The sequence below is a fragment of the Electrona antarctica genome, assembly GCF_951216825.1.
Source record: "Electrona antarctica genome assembly, chromosome: 6".
Classification (NCBI taxonomy): Eukaryota; Metazoa; Chordata; class Actinopteri; order Myctophiformes; family Myctophidae; genus Electrona; species Electrona antarctica.
The window spans coordinates 24,664,235-24,684,120 of record NC_136811.1 but is presented as its reverse complement, the minus strand read 5'-3'; the positions used below and the strand labels follow the sequence as shown (position 1 = coordinate 24,684,120).

The window sequence follows — 19,886 nt, the reverse complement described above, 5'->3', positions numbered from 1 at the left end:
ATCTAATTTAATAAATCTATCTTATTTTATTAGCTGACACGTCATCAGCTGTAAGATATACAGCTATCTTCTTACCAAAATACCTTTCTGTAGCAGTACTCTGCTCCAGTGCTCCTAGAATCGAAAGAAATATATGTAGCCTGCCCTGTTTTTATGCATGTATTTATTGATGATGTTGTTTATGTGAAACAAACGCAGCCGTTTAGCTGTAGTAGCTAACATGCTAACGTCGTTAACCCCGATTTATATTTCGCCACTGTAGTAGTATTATTATTATTAGGCCTATAATTTTTGTTACCATGAACTTATGGTTGTTTATGATGTTTAAAAGACTGATGCTTGATTTATTGAATGTACTTGTGTTTGATCACAGATTATGAGCCGCACCAAGTCAAGAGAGAGTATCCTCCGGTAAGTGCGTCATTAGTCTAACATTAGATCTGATCAATTGATTATGATCGTGACGTGATCAACTATAGAGTGTTTGAAGACACTAATTAAGACAGGGTTTCTCACAGCCAGGGGAGTAGCCAGTAGGGGATGCCAATCGCGAACATTTTCAAACATTTTCTCTTTGTTTCACTTTCACCCCAAAATACGAAAATCGTGGAAGCTCGCGCTGTAAACTTTCAGATCCAGCTAGGCCTAGTAGTATAAACTGATCCGGTTTTGAAATGACGCATACCATGAAGTGTGTGATAAGCCTATAATAATAATAATAATAATGTCTTGTTATCCAGGGAGATGACATGGACCAAGCAGGAGGTAAGAACGGAATCTACCGTATTAATTACTAGATTACCCAATACCAAATTAATTATTAATATATGCAGTCTAGTGTCTGACAGTAGGCTACACATTGTGTAGCTACTGGGGACATCTGCTGGAGAGTTAGGGAAACACAGAATGAAACAGGAGAAATGCAAGAGAGCCCCATAGGTGACAGAATTTCCAATAAACAATATAAACCTTTATTGTTTTCCTTCATTTATCATACCAATACACACCTGTAGAATTAAGCATTCATCTTTCATGTATCCTAAGTCAAAAATATACACACAAATAAATCCCATACAGTAGAATAGTTTATCAGCTAACAAATGGGTGGGACTCTAGTTTAATAGCTGTTTGATGTCTTTACAGGATAAGGGATTAAGGCGCTTGATGAAGGTCTATGGATCAAAGTGGTCTGTCATAGCGCAAAACATGAAGCTATGTCGTATGTGACATCAGAATAGAAGCTATGAGGAATTCTAGTCTATTATAATATTAGTCTTTGATGTATTGCACACAGCAAACTTTATACATCACAACATACTTTCAAGAGAAGAGACAAAGTGTAAAGGAACATTTTTAATTGTAGAATTATAGCATCCATTATAGCATCCAATTGGAATTAAAACTATACGAATGGCACTCACATGGATGGACCACATCAGAAATGTGGTCCTCTACAGGGACCTTGATTCATGCCTGATGAAGGTGAGAGCGACCAAAACGTTGCATCAATCAAAGTTTTGTAAGTGAAGACAGTGTGCGGGACTTTGCTTTCTTTGGTGGTCCAGCCTGGGACATGCCCACACAGACTGGTTGTTGGGAGGGTTTCAACCGTTTGGGATGTCCAGAGGCGAGGTAGAAGGACTCGCGACTGCTACGTTTGATGGCAGCCATATGAAATGAAATGAAATGAAATGAAATCTATATTTACCCAGGGTATCTGGGCTAAGCTCAAGAACTTGTTTCCAGCCAGGCCCTGCTCATAGAACACATTTCATCGTAGTGGTTGATGCCTTGTTCAAGGGCATTTCAGCGGTGGTAATTTTAACGTGTCGGACGGCTGGTTCGAACTGGGAACCTTCCGGTATCTAGACCGCGCCGCTATCCGTTCGGCCACCGCTGCTATGATGGAGACGCTGAGTGACATTGATTCACAATCATTCATGTTGTATCGTGAAGACAAGACATGTGCCATGACTTTGAATGCAATCTAAACTGCACCTGTAATGTTTGCTTGTGTACTGTTCTTATAGTGTGGACATGAATACATTGTTGAAAAGTGTGTGTGTGTGTGTGTGTGTGTGTGTGTGTGTGTGTGTGTGTGTGTGTGTGTGTGTGTGTGTGTGTGTGTGTGTGTGTGTGTGTGTGTGTGTGTGTGTGTGTGTGTGTGTGTGTGTGTGTGTGTGTGTGTGTGTGTGTGCGTGTGCCTGTATGTGGGGGGGGGGGGGGGGGCTGTCAGCATAAGTCAAGATTTCAAGTTTACTATCGATGGAAGATTCTGCTGGATTCAGAGAGTGTAAAAGGATACTGGAGCAAAGAGGAGGATGACAGGGTACACCCCCCCCCCACACACACACTCACACACTCACGCACAGGCAAACACGCACGCACACACACACACACACACACACACACACACACACACACACACACACACTTACCTAAAATACATAAACTGACCGGACCTAAACTAAACTGACCGATCCTATCCTATCCTATCCTCAGCTCATACAGCTAATTAATAAGTATGGTCCCAGGCATTGGGCTGTCATTGCCAAGCACATGGATGGTCGCATTGGGAAGCAGTGTCGCGAACACTGGCTCAACCAGCTGGACCCACAAATAAAGAAGATTTTCTGGACCCCAGAAGAAGACAGACTCATCTGCCTGGCACACAAACAGCTGGGGAACCGCTGGGCTACCATAGCTGAACTACTGCCTGGAAGGTACAGTAATGATATGATACAGTACAGTACAGTACAGTACCATGATAGACAACAGAATAGAATCATAATAATAACAATAATCAAATCTTAGTTTATCCCTGTAGGGAAATGTAGTGTTCACTCTGTATGCACGCACGCACACACACACACACACACACACACACACAGATAGTGGATTGATGGGCTGCATGTACATTAATGGTACCCAGGGGCAGTTTTATGGGTTTGGTGGTGCCTTGCCCACAAGTTGAACTGGTGCCCCTCTTACAAGCTTGTAATGTAGATCCGCCATTTTGCGCGCACGTGTTTGTGTGGTTCCCAGGACTGACAACAGCATCAAAAACCGCTGGCACGGGTCGTTGAAGAGGTGGTCAGTGCAGGGGATGCATCACGACTGCAACCAGCTGGACCCACAAATCAATTGGAGGGTCTGGACCCCAGAAGAAGACAGACTCATCTGCCTGGCACACAAACAGCTGGGGAACCGCTGGGCTACCATAGCTGAACTACTGCCTGGAAGGTACAGTAATGATATGATACAGTACGACGATATCTACCCACGATATTATGATACGATATATGGGCTATATTGTACTGTATGATTCGATGTACTGTATACGATACATCATTTTGAATTTAAGCATTTAGCAGACACTAAGAATCATACGTACACTAAGAACCTAACAGTGGAATATCTATATAATGAAACTATGCGTACATACACTATCAAATCAAATCAAATCAAACTTTATTTATAAAGCACGTTTTAAAACAACCAAGGTTGACCAAAGTGCTGTACAGATCAGTGGAAAAAGAAAAACATAGGCAGGCAGGAGAACACAGAATGTAAACGAGAAAACACAATCAGAAATGTTGACAAAATATAAGCATGAAAGGTAAAAATAAGCAAAACAAAAAAGAGCTAAGATAAAACAAAACCTAAAATGAACTCAAGAGGGAGTGAAAGCCAGGGAGAAAAGATGAGTCTTAAGGTGAGATTTAAAAACATTAATGGATGGGGCAGATCGAATATGAAGAGGCAAGCTCTTCCAGAGCCTAGGAGCCGCAGCCGCGAAAGAGCGTGCGCCCCTAGTGCTCTTCTTTGTTATTCAGCCCTCTAGCAGTACCTGATCGGCGGAGCGCAGAGCTCTAGCCGGGTTGTAGGGTTTCACGAGCTCGGAGAGATACTCGGGGGCCAGCCCATTTAAACATTTTAAAGTAAATAACATGACTTTAAAATCGATTCTAAATGAAACCGGGAGCCAGTGAAGGGAGGCCAGCACGGGGGTTATATGTTCTCTCTTTTTGGTACCAGTTAATGCGAGCAGCAGCGTTCTGGACCAGTTGCAGTCGCCTAATTGCAGAGTGTTCGATGCCAATGTATAGTGAATTACAGTAGTCTATCCTGGTAGTAATGAATGCATGGATTGCGGTTTCTAACTGTTTTGGGGGGAGATATGGTTTGACCTTAGCAAGGAGACAGAGTTGGAAGAAGCTGGTCTTGACAACGGAGCTGATATGTTTGTCGAATTTAAAGGAGCTGTCAAGGATAATACCAAGGTTTTTAGCAGATGTTCGAATGTTGGGTATAAGGGTGTCCGGGGTACTGAGGGGTGGGGCCAAGTGTGGGTCGAAGATGACTATTTCAGTTTTACTTTCATTAAGGTTGAGGAAGTTAATGTCCATCCAGATTTTGATGTCCTGTATACAGTTGAGCAGTGGTTGAAAAGGATTGAGGGAGTTGGGTATGAGGGGTAAGTAGAGTTGGATGTCGTCTGCGTAGCAGTGGAAGGAAATGTTGTGTTTAGACAAGATGGGACCGAGGGGAAGCATATACAGTAGGAAAAGGAGGGGGCCCAGTATTGACCCCTGGGGCACCCCGCAGCTGAGAGGGGCTGGGGGGGAGGAAAATTGGCCTAATTGGACAGAGAAGCTCCTATCTGATAGATAAGATGTGATAAGAGTGCTATGTCTACATAAAATGCTATCTAAGTTGCATACGCCTGTAAGCCGTCAAGGTGTGTGTGTGTGTTAGTGTTGTAGTCGAGACCACCTAAAGCGAGACCAAGACAAGACCAAGACCTAGAGGGGTCGAGACCAAAGACGAGACAGAGACCGCCGCGACCCTAGGGGGCCGAGACCAAGACAAGACCAAGACCTAGAGGGGTCGAGACCAAAGACGAGACCGAGACCGCCGCGACCCTAGGGGGCCGAGACCAAGACAAGACCAAGACCTAGAGGGGTCGAGACCAAAGACGAGACCGAGACCGCCGCGACCCTAGGGGGCCGAGACCAAGACAAGACCAAGACATAGAGGGGTCGAGAACGAGACGAGACCGAGACTGCTGCAAGGCGAGACCGAGTTAAGACCAAGACCTTGTTTTGTTTTTTTCTTATTTGATAGGCACAGAAAACAATCTTGATCTGAAACACTGCAAATAGATTTTACAAAATTAGGTATAGGCCTACTACAGCATGATCCATTCAAATATTTATTTTAAATTTTAATGAATGAATAACAATGAGGCATGCACATCAGAGCCGCCTGGGAGAAAAATGTTTGTGTTAATTAATTAATCAATATCCAAAACTATACAAAATCTATAAGGCCAAACCTTATTAGAAAAAACTAGAAAAGGTGCCCTTCTGGGCACAGGTCTCCACCAGGAGGATAGGACTGTGTGAGATGTTTGGCAAAATGTTTAGGAGTAATATAAACATGTTTGTTTGTTTTTTGCAAACAGCCTTAGGCTGAGCTCACACCTTTAATGCAATTATCGTGCTCGTTGGATGCATGTTGTGTAGTGTCATGGCCGCCCAATGTATTTCCAATGGAGGTCACATGGTTTGACACAACATTGTGTTGTGTGAGGGGGAGGGGCGCAGTCGAAACACCCCTCAGCCTGTGCGTGTGTGCGTGCGTGTGCGTGTGTGTGTGTGTGTGTGTGTGTGCGTGCGTGCGCGTGCATGTGCGTGCGTGTGATTTATTCATGCCTTTATTCATATTAAACTAGTGTTAGTTTACTGTTAGTTTCAAATTATTTAATTATTCCGTTTGCATTATTCAAATTAGCAGCCTATAAAACATAAAAGTAGCAGTGATTTTCTCTGGTGATTTTATTATGTTTTAATCTATAACTAATTGTGTTGTGGTTTATTTAATTTAACGCTAGTACCGTATGTCTTGTTTTATTACAATTTGTCATATAGCTGTAGCTCCTCATACCCACTTACGCAGGGTCTGTACCCCAAAGATAAAGATTTTATCATAATTTATGTTTTGTAGTGACTTAAAAGTGAGGTTAAAAGCATAAAAGGTTAGTTTATCACACTGATATAAAATAATCTTCTATTACGACCAGTAAGACGCCTGACTGCGAGAAGCCACCTTGGTGGTGAGGTCGCGTGCACGCATCCGCCTGGGTGACGGCCGAATGCCGCTGGTGCTTTGGCATGGGGGGGTCAGATCAACATGGAATGAATTCTGTACTGGCCATATATGGAGCGTGTCTTGAGTGTACAGGGTTTGATGAGGTCAGATCAACATACGGAATGTCAGAACAGGAAGGACTGGTGGGGAAGGGTCAACATATGCAATGTCAGTGCAGGTCAGCATGCAAATATGGAGATCTAAGGGTTTGAGGTCAGATGTAGAGTTGCTGGCCGCAGTGGCCGGCTCCATATAGAGAGATCTAGATCTGATGATTCAGTCATCTCCATGTATGGTTATCCAGGGTTAGATGAGGTCAGTGTCGTGATCTTCATATATGGAGATTGGAGATAGCCATATATGGTGGCGTGATGTTTCACAAGGCGTGAGAGGCGTGACCATATATGGATGTCACAGTGATGTCACGAGGCGTGACCATATATGGATGTCACAGTGATGTCACAAGGCGTGACCATATATGGATGTCACAGTGATGTCACAAGGCGTGACCATATATGGATGTCACAGTGATGTCACGAGGCGTGACCTGGAGGTGTGATGTCGTGAGGTGTGACCATATAGAGCGTCGCAGTCCCGCCTCCTACCCTGGACCAGGAAATGAAACCCAATGCATTTTCCTCATAGACATTTCTTAAAGTATTTATTTAAAGACGGTTACGCCGCGGACAAAGCCAACTCGAGTCGTGACAACTCATGACAACACAAACAATATTTTGGACCAAACAAATAATTAGAAAGAAGAAAAAAACGGTAGGTTACAACACTTTTTTGTTATTTTTCTTCTTTGTAATTATTTGTTTGGTCCAAAATATTGTTTGTGTTGTCATGAGTTGTCACGACTCGAGTTGGCTTTGTCCGCGGCGTAACCGTCTTTAAATAAATACTTTAAGAAATGTCTATGGGAAAAATGCATTGGGTTTCATTTCCTGGTCCAGGGTAGGAGGCGGGACTGCGACGCTCTATGGAGGCGTGCATGGGGTGACTAACTAACGGACGGACGGACGCACAGGAACGGACGCACAGTAAAATATAAACATGTTTTTGAGGCATTTTGTTCCAAAAATGTGTTTTGCAAAAATCAACCTGTTGGTGGCGCTATAACAGGCCAATGTGAAAAGGGTGGGATATATTCCTCAGCCTAGTAAGAAAATGTGTGAAAGATTTCACGTAAATTGCTTGCTGCGTTCACTATTTGAGGCTTTTGTTCAAAACGGGGCAATCTTGCAAACTGTGAAAGCTAATTATAGCCAATTAGGATGGAATATGAAATTTCGGACAGATCCGACTTGAGCACATGACCATAGAGATAGTGTGTAACGATTTGTGAGATTTTTGGACAGAATCTGGAGGAGTAATATCCAAAAATGTGTTTTACAAAAGTCGGCCTCCTGGTGGCGCTCTAAAAGGCAGATGCGGAAAATGCAGGTCAACGGTTTGTCCTTGGCCTCTAGGGAGTGTGCATGCAACGTTTCACGCAGCTCGGTGCAGTTTTAGGTAAAAAATTTGAAAAGCTGCCTCATGGTGGTGCTATGGGGAGAGAGAGAGAGCGAGCTTAAAGCCCCGTTCCCATTTCAAATAATTTAAAAAAGCTGTCTAGCGTGAGGCCTCTCAAGCCGCACCGTTCGCACTATACCTAAAAAGTCAGGCTGTGCCGCTGTGTAACTCTCCACCACCCGGCCAACACTTTATTTATGCCAGCCTGATATCATTTCATACAATCAGAACATGTTCTAACCCAATTTCAATAGACTTAAGATTAGACGTCTGCTCTTCTTCTGCGCTGCGCTGCGCTCCTACAGCTGTCTTTAATGTTAATATGAATGGGATCACCGGATCAGTCCTTGCGATCGGGTTGATAGAACGTTTTGCATTGTCTCGTCTCGAGTGGTCTCGGTGGGGGAAGAGACCCGAGACAATTGGTCCGAGACCGAGACGAGACCAAGACAAATGAAGGGCGAGACCAAGACGAGACCGCAAGACAAAAAAGGAGAGAGGCGCGAGACCGAGACAAGACCAAGACAAATGAGGGGCGAGACCAAGACGAGACCGCAAGACAAAAAAGGCGAGAGGCGCGAGACCGAGACAAGACCGAGACAACGAAAATGTGGTCTCGAGACCGGTCTCGAGACGAGACCATGTCTCGAGAACTACAACACTAGTGTGTGTGTGTGTGTGTGTGTGTGTGTGTGTGTGTGTGTGTGTGTGTGTGTGTGTGTGTGTGTGTGTGTGTGTGTGTGTGTGTGTGTGTGTGTGTGTGTGTGTGTGTGTGTGTGTGTGTGTGTGTGTGTGTGTGTGTGTGTGTGTGTGTGTGTGTGTGTGTGTGTGTGTGTGTGTGTGTGTGTGTGTGTGTGTGTGTGTGTCAGGTCTGGGTCTGAGATCAGATACCGCTTGAAGAGGTGGTTGGCGCAGGGGATGCATCACGACTGCTCCCACTTCTCTTCTGTCAGCCTGAAGGTTCTGTCTTTATTACACAAACAAACAACAGACAGTAAGAAAGTGCAAAGTACATTCTTTGGCCATTATTCTGGACTTTACTTGAGTATTTGTATTTTTCTTTCACTGTAGGCCTACTATATGTTTCAAATGTACTTTTGACTCCACTACATTTCTAGGGAGGGAAAAGGTACATTATGAATTAACCTACTTAAGCCCTACTTCTAATCCTATATTAAAAGTGGCTAACCGCTGGGCCGGTCGGCAGGCAGACCACGGTCGTAATAAACATATGTGGATCCTTAATCAGGCAGGCCATGACCAAGTCACTCTGACTCAGACATAACCATAAACAAACCCAATACATCCATATATAGAGGTTGTTTAGAGAGCCACAGATTCTACTGCTATACCCATATACAGTATGGGCATATCAATATTCAGGGTATGGGCATATGTATACTAATGACATCAGGGATCATATGGAAATAAATGGACTGACAGATACAGAAATCTCTATATATGGGCATAAGGGACACAGCCAGACAGGTACGGTACTCTGACAAAGCCCCTGGGCACTATGACTCAGAAATATCGGTCGGATTGGTGATGCAACATAGGTATTGTGATAATTGCAGATCTACAAGCTAGTACTGCTATTTTCACTATTTCCTTTTTTGAAAATCTGCATTGACATTAAGAAGATGTGCTTTGTAATTTGTACTTTTCAATACTTAAAGTACTCCAGTACTTTAACTCAAGTACACATTTGACAGATCAACTTTCACTTTACTCATAACTCAACTAGAGTTATCTTTTACCGGGAATGTCTATACTTCTATACTTTGTCCACCACTGGATAGCATGTTCCCCCATCCTACAGACAGAGTATGTGGACAGCAGCAGCAGTGTGTGTCTCCATCATCACATCACAGAGCAGTCATCATCCCTACAGACCGACCCTGAGTTTCCAGACACCATGGAGCTGAGCGAACTAGTCAGCCAATATATGATGTCAAATGAGATATGAGCATATTGTCTGAATGGATGTTGTGTATCTACTGTGTAAATGGATGTTGTGTCCAATGTGTAGTCTACTGTCTGAATGAATGTTATTCTTACTGTCTGAATGTAACAAAGTCGTGAAGTTGTTTATTTAATCACCCACTACTGACACCTTTTGGTATAAGATTTGGAGTGAATCTTTACTGGCAGCTGTGTTATATACTGTACCGTAAATATTTTGTTCTGACTATGGTGACTAAACATAACCTTGTGAATGGTTTATATTGACAGGTCACAACGTTCGAAGAGTTGTCTTCTTTCAGCCAAGAGGAAGACTACACATGGACACCATACCGGGGACCTTCAACGATGTCCTTCAGTTCACACCTCATTCTCACCTCCCACGTGCCTGCCTCCACAAGCCTACACTCTGGTCCTCCCTTTATTACCTCTCCACTGCATCCCAGTCCCACCACAAGCCAACAAATGGTTTCCCCCTATGTATGTAATGTGATTCATTCTGTGTGCCTAGAATATTTTAACTGTTCATATGACACTTGTCACACTTTTATTTAAAAAGAAAGAATGCAGTGTCCATGGATCTTATCTACCCCACAGAGGGATGTCTAAACAACACAGAGCCTTAAGTCATTTTACACCCACAGTGGACACTACAAATGTCACTGTTGCAGGAAAAAGAATTATGAATGACTGTCACTCACGGTTTGATAGTCCTAACTGTTTCCCTGGAATTGGCTGGCAATGACCCAGCAAAGTCGCTCCAACGGTGCCTTTCTTACTCATTGTCTGGTCTTTCAAATGTTTTTGTTTACTGTTAATTATCTGTTTCCTAAGTGATCATCTTGTGTCCTTTGTCCATTGAAGGTACTTTTAAATCAAATGTTATTTTTTAAATAAATATTGTTTTCAAATATCACATCTCCACAGAGAGGTGCAGAGAAGCAGCACGAGTGTCACTTTAACAGCATCAACTTCACTGAACTGTCCTTCTCCACGTCAGAGGTGAGGATGTCTCACGCACGCATGTACACACACACACACACACACACACACACACACACACACACACACACACACACAGTAATGCAGTCAGATTATATTTATACGCACAGGAGGAATTTAACTTAATACAATATTATAAAAGTGATGTCACTCAGGAGGAAGTGATGATTCTGACCCGGAAAAGACGTGCTGTGATCGGCCAGTAGTCCCTCCTCCATTTTTAAGGGGCGTTAGGCGCTAGCCCCTCCTATACAGATTTTCATCACAACACGTGTCACATTTGCCATTGACAATGAAAGAAGAATTGACGTCATATGTGTCTGAGGAAATCGGCTTTTTTAAACACCGTGCAACTGTTTTAATTCAGCTCGGGGCTATATATCACCTAAGTTCGGTTGTCATCTTACATGATCATGATAAGATCAATTTAAGAGCGCCCCTCACTTCACATGGGTGTGATTTTTTTTAGCTCAATATGGCGGCCGCCATAAGATACACATGTCCCAGATCCGGAGGAGGTGTCTACCTTTTTATGTCTATGAATAAACCATATGTCATGTGTCTCTGTTCAGTTCCTCAACATGAGTGGCAGCAAGGCGCTGACTGTGGACCAGACTGTGCTCTCCTTAACCCCCACACACATGCACAGCACAGGCATGCCACTCAACTCCAGGTGGGTTAATTTAGCTCATTAACTGCTGCTGTAGGTAGGTGGGAGAGGCCAGTTGTTGGAATTCATGTAATTCTCAAGTATATTTATATTAACTGTTAGAAATGTCCCATTGTGCAGAAGAGTTGCATTTATGTTGACTCTTTAACCTAAATTCTAAACCCATCATCTAGCATCATGTCTCCCCAGTCCCCACTCTCTGCCCTCCAATTCCTGTCTTTTTACACACTGCCAAAAACAACAACGGCCCTACTATTTGTTAGGATGGCCTGAAGCATAAAGCAAAGCGACAATACGTGTACATTGCACAGGCCAAAGAGATGATTTGACACTTATTGATGCCTAATTTGATGCATGTCAGGGACACTCGTGTCAATGACACTTGCAATGAGCCTAGCTAGTCTTCATGGGGCCTACATATAGAAACAATACATACATTTAAAAACTTACATTTGGGGGAAAAAATAAAATTAGTTTTTTGTTATAGTCTATATCATAATTTTAAGAAAAAGACATACATTACCAATCAAAGTCCACATATTGAGAATAGACAGTCAACACAAATGGCAAAATCTGAGACTGCTTGACAGCCTACAAAATGATATTCCCAGGTATTTTCTTTATATGCATTTTAAATATTGATTTCTGTGTCAATTTAGTCATTAGCAGTGGTCAAATGTTCCATAAAGATTAAGATTCTATTCTTCTCTATCTGTGCAGTAGATTTAATCCACTACACTTCTGTTCTGAAAGGATCAGCACTCCAAACATGAGGAAAGTCATCGAATATCTTTCAACCCCATCCCCACTTAAACTCATCGGGACCAGACAGGACAGCATCCAGGGACTAGAGAACACAATGTCCCCTCTCAATACACAGGTTAAGGCAACGCTTGTTTAGTTTAAGTATAAGGAAGGTAGGAGTGGCTTATTGTCGGTATCGGGCGAGCAACAAGGGCGCCTATACTCTTACAATGCTCTGGACCCTTATAGGGTGAGGCGGAGCGTAACCCTTTCCATCAGTTCCATTTAGCATATAATTTAGTTACCCAAGCCATGCTATTCATTCACTGTGGGGGCGGCCATAGCTGAGTGAGGTAGCGTGAGCCCTGTTGTCGCAGGTACGATTCCAGTTCAGTCCAACAATGTGTCTGTGTCTGTCCCTGAGCAAGACTCTTAACCCAATTGCTCCCAGGGCACCATACGGCTCCTAGTGATTATAGGATTAGCAAATGTGACAAAAACACCCCATGGAGTGGGGATATTATTATTATTTATTAGATGATGTATAGGTTTATTACATGGCCAGGATTGAACCCTGAACCAAGACTGAGCTACAGACTGAGCTTCTAGGAGCTAATATCTTGGAGATAACATATCATCATTTTATAGGTTAAAGATATGTTTGGTTAAACATATCTGGTTATTTAGAGGTTAAACATATCTGTTCATACACAGGTTAAACATCTTTTCATACGCAGGTTAAATATATTTTCGTCAATAAGACTATGGTCATTATAGTGAACAAAACATTCATAATAATTAATAGATTGAAAAGTGATTGGGTTGAATTTTACTAATCAAATTAATAATCAGTTTACTGCTGCAACATGTAGGCCTACACATTTCTAATTTGTGTTATTTACAACTTGACTTTTCATTTGGTAATGTGGAACAAAGACTAGCAGTGTTTGTTCCATATTACCAAATGAAATGTCATGTTATTTATCAACATGCACCAAATATGTGGAACATTTTTGAACGCAGTGTATATAAAAAGCTCTTTCAAATGCATCACAACACATCCCCAATCACAATATTATTCAGAGATATCACATTTCTTGTGTCATCCAGCCCTTGTATTCCATCTGTATGGATCTGGTTTGATTATGAGACAGAGATAGGGAGAGTGTCCATCCATCCATCCATCCATCCATCCATCCATCTTCAACCGCTTATCTGGAATAGGGTCACGGGGGCAACAGCTCCAGCAGAGAGCTCCAGACTTCCCTCTCCAAAGCAACATTAGCAACTTAATTCTGGGGGATCTCGAGGCGTTGGATTGGTGGGTCAAATCTGTGTGTGTGACAAATCATACGACTTTGACTTTGACTTTGTTCCATGGCCAGTTTGGAGATATATTCCTCCTATCTGATCCTTGGCCTGCCCGGGGGTCTCCTTCCAGTGGGACGTGCAACGAGGACACTCAGGAGCTATCCTTATACCGAAGCTGGCTCCTTTCCCAGCAAAGAAGCAGCGGTTCTCTCTCGCATGACTGAACTTATCACCCTATCTCTAAGGGAGATACCAGCCACCCGTCTGTGAAAACTCATTTTGGCCGTTTGTATCCACAACCTTATTCTTTCAGTCATGACCCACACGTCATGACCATAGGTGAGAGTAGGAACGAAGTTTGCTCGGTAGACAGAGATCTTTGCCTTCTGGCTCAACTGCTCCGATTCCCCGGCTGACCTCCTGCTTCGTCCACCCCTCACTCGTGAACAAGACCCAGAGACTGCTTCACCTGGGGCAAAGTCTCATTCCCTACTTGGACTGCACTCGACTGCGGTGGAAGATGGTGAAGATGAAATATTGATCCCGGACGAGCCCCCAAATTGCTATGGAAGTTTTTGATGTTACTATAAGTAAGTAAACAGATTAAGAAGATGCAGGACTCAACCGTCAGAATTCAAACTTCATTATTTTATTGTAGATGTTACCACACCAGAGAGAGACTAGTGTCTCCCTCCAGAGTTTCCCCCAGCACCCTCACGCACATGTCACACACATCTCTTATACTGTCAGGAGTGTACAGAGAGTAACAAGAGATGGTCATTCCTTATATGGACTCTATTCTATAGTTGACTCACACGGTTTGAAATAGGTTTGCATGAGTCGGCAGTCTCTAATGAGTTTGTCAGAGAAGAACAGGTGGTAATTAGAGTGTTACAAGTATCATCTACTAGTAGGCTACATTAAATTAATCAATACCATAGTGTTATAATAATTTTGCCACCACATACCTTGCAACCGCCTCCAGAGTCCCCCGGGATATCATACCCCGATAGACCTCCTTCTTCAGTCGGACGGCTTCCCTTACCACCGCTGTTCACCGAGGGTTACCGCCCCTTGAGGCAACCGGGAGACCGTTCCAATCACACCACACCAATTATCTCTCTCATTAGCCACGTGTGCGTTGAAGTCCCCCAGTAAGACTATGGGAGAGTGGGTAAATGTATTTGTGTATTATACAGTGTATTTGCATTTTTAACTGTGTGTGTGTTTCATGATAGAGAGATGGACAGAGAGAGAGACATAGCGAGAAAGAGTGTGTGAATTTATTTGTGCATTATATATCTGTATTTTGAACTGTTTGTGTGCGTGTGCGCGCGCGCGCGTGTGTGTGTGTGTGTGTGTGTGTGTGTGTGTGTGTGTGTGTGTGTGTGTGTGTGTGTGTGTGTGTGTGTGTGTGTGTGTGTGTGTGTGTGTATATTCAAGGCGTTGCCAGGGGAGATGGAGGTGCTCTTGCAGGAAAGGTGGGACTCCCGGCTCGACCTTTCTGTTCAGGTAAATTGTTACACTTGTGACCTCAAATATGAGCGCATGATATCACATCTTAGCTGTTCTCGTTTTAATTTCAAGGATCCCCATAACTCTACAAATGGACAGGTAAGGTTTCATTTATACAAGCAGAGTTACAGAGGCTAAGGTAAGGTACCATATGGTACCATATGGAGCACCAACTGAAAGTTCCACGCTGCTGCGCGCTACAGAGAGAACACAGAACACAACACACCAACAAATCATAATTCACCACACGGCGACACCTGGAAATTGAACAGAGATTTATCGGAATGCCGGACAGCGGACAGAACATCACCGTGCACCGTTAGACGTGCGTGCTGGTGCTGGCGAGGGTCTAATGCCGGCGGTGTAGGATAGGTACATTGATACTAATGCAGAAGGAGTGAGTGTGGCATTGTCTGGCAGCGTAATCAGCCGCGGCGTCACCGCAAATTCCCAACAACACCTGTGGCAGTGTTTCCTCTGCCACGGCAATGCTTCCTACTAATCTGCCACAGAGCGGCAGCCGCCGCACTGACTGGCAGTGGACCTGCTTCTGCCGCTGTTGTGTCACTCATAATAATGCATGTGTAGTAAATTGGCCCCCACTTATTATAGATGTTCAAAGTATGTAGGCAGTAGCCCAAGAGTCACCCATCCCTCTTGGAGAGAGAACAAGGTTCCGTACAATGTATCTAAGATGTTTTCTGCCCACAACCAATCATAAATACACATATTGCAGAACACACGCATCGCACCCACATATCATCGCAATACTGTTCACAAACTCCATGCCAATAGTGCCATAAATGGTTTGATACTAAGATACACAACGGTTATATAGGTCATATACAGTAGGTCATGCAGTTCAGGACCCAGGCTAACTTCTATGTGACACACTATCACACACACCCTAGGAACCGGATCAAATTTGGGCACACTGTTCAACAGAACACAAACCTTGTGCATCTTATTGTATGGGCATAGGCACCTGTATATATGCTGCCATGTCTTGTCTGTACTTTACCTTCAGAGGATCTACTGCTGTTGGTCATGATTTGTCTAACTTTGATTGTCCTTTAATAAACACTAAATTCGAAATAAGGACGACGCCTTGGACTCTCTCTTCCTATATTCCTACTCCCAGGGATGTGCTGGGCCCATAATTCAGCCCGGGAAGTGGAGGTGCGGAGGTCCTCTAGGCGCGCGGCCAGAGGCCGCGTGCCGGCCGAAACTAAACACTGACGAAACTAAACACTGACGAATCAAGGGCGTGTGAGCGCATATTAGGTAACTTTAGGTCCTACAGTGACCTAAAATCATTGTCCATGGATGTCATGTCATGTCACCACCATCATGACTGGGGTCGACCAGTACAACTCTGTCTTTGTCTTTTTGAGCTGCTGCTGCTAATAATAATAATAATATAAAATGTATTTATTATAAACCAGAGTACTTAAATCACACACACACACACACACACACACACACACACACACACACACACACACACACACACACACACACCTTCTACTTGGACTTGGTTTTGTTATTAGGAATACATACAGCTAATTTATTCACATATCAAATATGAAGAAACACATCCCTGATCCATTATGTGTAATGTGATCTACTAATAACAAAGTCAAGTCATAGCGAAACAAAACACTGACGAATCAAGGGCGTGTGAGCGCATTTTAGGTCACTTTAGGTCCTACAGTGACCTAAAACCATTGTCCATGGATGTCATGTTTATACCTGCCACAGAAGACAGCTGCTGCATTGTTTTACACAAAAGGGATTGTTTTAGTAAACAAACAGGAAACAAAGAAGAAATTCTAGCTTGATCAAACCAAGTGATGAGACAACCATGGAAAAATCACTAAGGCACACTCCAACTTAAAGGACAACTTTAGTTTTTTTCAACCAAGGTTCATGTTTTAGGTTGTTGTTAGAGAAAGTAAAAGATGAGCTATATTTGACAGGGGGGTGGGGGCATTCGAACATGGGGCTAAATATGTATTTCTTTACACAATTTATACGAAAGAAAGCAGCAAATGAAAAAAAAATAACACTCATCTTTTACTTTCTCTAATAACAACCTAAAACATGAACCTTGGTTGAAAAAAACTAAAGTTGTCCTTTAAGGTGAAAAGAAGTATGATTGGTACTGTACTGCAAGTAACATTGTGCTACATTCTAACACAATAAAAATAAATACGCATAACGTGAAGTATCTTTGTTTGCAAAGATACTTTGTAAACAAAGAAAAAAAAACATGTAATTTACACATTGATACATGATGATTTACACATACTCATGATGGTCAAGAAGAGCTGCAGCATCTCTTGGAGACAACCCATAATCACTTCAAAGAAATACCTTTCCATGCTGCATGGTCTCAAATATAATATTGGTCAACAGAGATTGATGAGACCCTGCCCCCCAAATATCATGCATACATTATGGTGATTATTGTATAAAATCACAGAAAATATCGCACAAATAGCACAATGTGTTGCGAGTGCAACGCGTTATTAGTTGAGTGTTGCCGTTAATCCTGTCTGGTGTTTTTGTGTCTCAGAATACAGTTTCTTGGAACCAGCTATGGAGTCTCAGCCGACCCTGCCCGCACACTCAGGTACGTGTATGATAAATCATCATCATCATCATCATGATAATTGACCTATGAAATGGCAGCGTCTACATCATTTGACATCCCTCCATCATTATCTTAAATCAATTGGGAAACTGAAAGGGAAGTGAATTGTTTGAGGCAAGCATTTAAATTGTCCTTCTGCAATGAATATAACTGACCTTTGATTAAGAAAACATAAAATGAGATCATAAAAGCCCCTGCCAAAATCCACCGGCTTTGACCACCAAATTGCAACAAATGCTAAATAGCCTAATGAGAGATCTAATTCTGTATAATGAGTAATTATTAATTAATTACTTTTGTAATTTACTCAAGTGAAAATGTTAAGGACAGGACTTTTACTGGTAACAGATAAGCTATTTCTACATTGTGGTATTGCTACTTTTACTTAAAAAAAAGAAAAGAAAAAAAAGAAATCTGATTACTTCTTCCACCACTGTTTGACATACACTTACACAGACTTCCTCAACTAATGAATCATCCCATAACTCCAGATCCAGGGAGATAGCATCAATGGAGCCCCATACAGTGACTCTCTACTGGGCTGTGAGACGGTGAGCATCTCCGCCCCTCCACCACTTCTCCTACCCCTTATGAGGGCTGACGGCCGGAACAGCCTGACTCTGCATCCCCCCTGTATGGAGCCAACTGTCTGCCCACCCAGCCAGCTAAAGGTACAACAACCTTTAATCTATAGTGTGTAGGCAGAGAATACTAGAACCAACAACCCCTGCCTCATATACAGTATACCCACCAGAGTGTGTGTGTGTGTGTGTGTGTGTGTGTGTGTGTGTGTGTGTGTGTGTGTCGCCTCGTACACTGCCTTGGGGCTTGCAGAGATCGTGCAAGAGATATGGAAAATTAAGACTGGGAGGCAATCAGACAAGGTGTGTGTGTGTGTGTGTGTGTGTGTGTGTGTGTGTGTGTGTGTGTGTGTGTGTGTGTGTGTGTGTGTGTGTGTGTGTGTGTGTGTGTGTGCGTGTGTGCGTGTGTGCGTGCGTGCGTGCGTGTGTGTGCGCGCGCGCCTGTGGTTGGTTGCAGGCAGTATTGTTTGGCAGGACAGATGCTCAGATAACTCTGACAGAACAAGCTCGACTGTACCTGGACACATACCCAGTTGCACCTGAGGAAGCAGTAATCTGTATAAAAACTGACGACATATAAAAGTAGTTGAAGACTTGAGGTTGTATCAACACCACAGGTTTGTGGTTCATTTCCGACTTCCGACGCAATCCATGCCGTGATATTTGCCATGACACACTCCGTCTCATCTATTGCTTAAGTGAGAACTGCTGTTTTGTTTTGTTTTGTCCTCATTCAGGGCTCTGATGTCCTCAAGGAAAAATACCTCTTGCCAAGTCTCTTCATGGTTCCCTTGGCGTAATCCATCCAGGGTGTAAAAGCTAAAATGTGTAAAAGCAAAGACCGGTCTGAATCAAACTGACCATTTATGGGAATTTTCAAACCCCTTGAATAAAAAGAAGTGAATCATTTTCATTGAAGTTAGGAAGTCACTGCTTTGGCCTCTCACTGTAATGCTTAATTCAAGGATAAATTATAAAACAAATTATTTGACATCAAAATAAAATGTAAACAAGCTGTTAAAATTGCAATAAAAATGTAAAAATAGTCTTTAGTCTGAGTGTATGACCAAAGGTGAAAACCTATCTTTTCAGGCTTGCATAAAGTGATACCCTCCATCTTCCAGTAGGTGGCAGTCACCACTACAAGTATGCTAAACCAAATCAGATGGAACATGTTTAATTAAATTGAAATACTAAGTTCAATGAAATCAGCTTTATGGGTTGCCATTCATCATTGGATATTTGATTAACTTTAACCCACTTTAGTATAGAGTGTAGTAGTGGCTCAGTACAGCATATGCTACTGTAGACTAGGGTGGAATCAGAAGGTTCCTGGTTTGTTCCCCGGCTCCTCCAGGCTGCGTGTCAGAATGTGTTCGGCTCCCGATCATCCTCCCAATGTGCAGGTTGGTGCCTACCAGACAGTATGTGGTTTCCTGACAGTGTGAGTGTGTGAATGGGTGAATGTAATGCACATTGTGAAGTGCTTTGGAGGAAGACTCTAGTATAGCCTATATATAATTTACCATTTAAACCATTTACCATTTTTTCCACTGTAAATTAAGTGCTGCTGGCTACACATTTTCAGTAACTCTCATGTATCAATCTACTGGGATATATTTAACATTTGAACATTATAACATTTCATTTGCGGTCCATGTTGTCATTGGACCACAATGGAAACAAGCTTTTTAGTGATATATCCATTATGCCACTGTTAATGGTGTTATTTAATTGTTGCCAATGAAGTATTCTTTTCTCTTAACTGTACTTT

The 19,886-nt window shown here is 42.8% G+C and overlaps 1 protein-coding gene across 1 annotated transcript; it reads left to right on the top strand.

Annotated features, from left to right (window-relative positions):
• The first annotated feature begins 9,982 nt into the window (after positions 1-9,982).
• LOC306925501 (uncharacterized protein) lies at positions 9,983-19,111 on the top strand. The gene is made up of 8 exons (XM_079504356.1): positions 9,983-10,113; positions 10,561-10,635; positions 11,208-11,308; positions 14,804-14,872; positions 17,454-17,510; positions 18,023-18,202; positions 18,570-18,729; positions 18,850-19,111. Exons 1-6 carry the CDS (start codon positions 10,099-10,101, stop codon positions 18,084-18,086), a joined length of 381 nt encoding a protein of 126 aa, XP_079360482.1. The 5' UTR covers positions 9,983-10,098; the 3' UTR covers positions 18,087-18,202; positions 18,570-18,729; positions 18,850-19,111.
• The last annotated feature ends 775 nt before the right edge of the window (positions 19,112-19,886 follow it).

Excerpts from the sequence above, each read along its gene's own strand:
- LOC306925501 (XM_079504356.1), top strand. Across the intron at positions 10,636-11,207 it reads TGTCCTTCTCCACGTCAGAG|TTCCTCAACATGAGTGGCAG; the intron begins GTGAGGATGTCT and ends GTCTCTGTTCAG. Across the intron at positions 17,511-18,022 it reads GACCCTGCCCGCACACTCAG|ATCCAGGGAGATAGCATCAA; the intron begins GTACGTGTATGA and ends CCATAACTCCAG.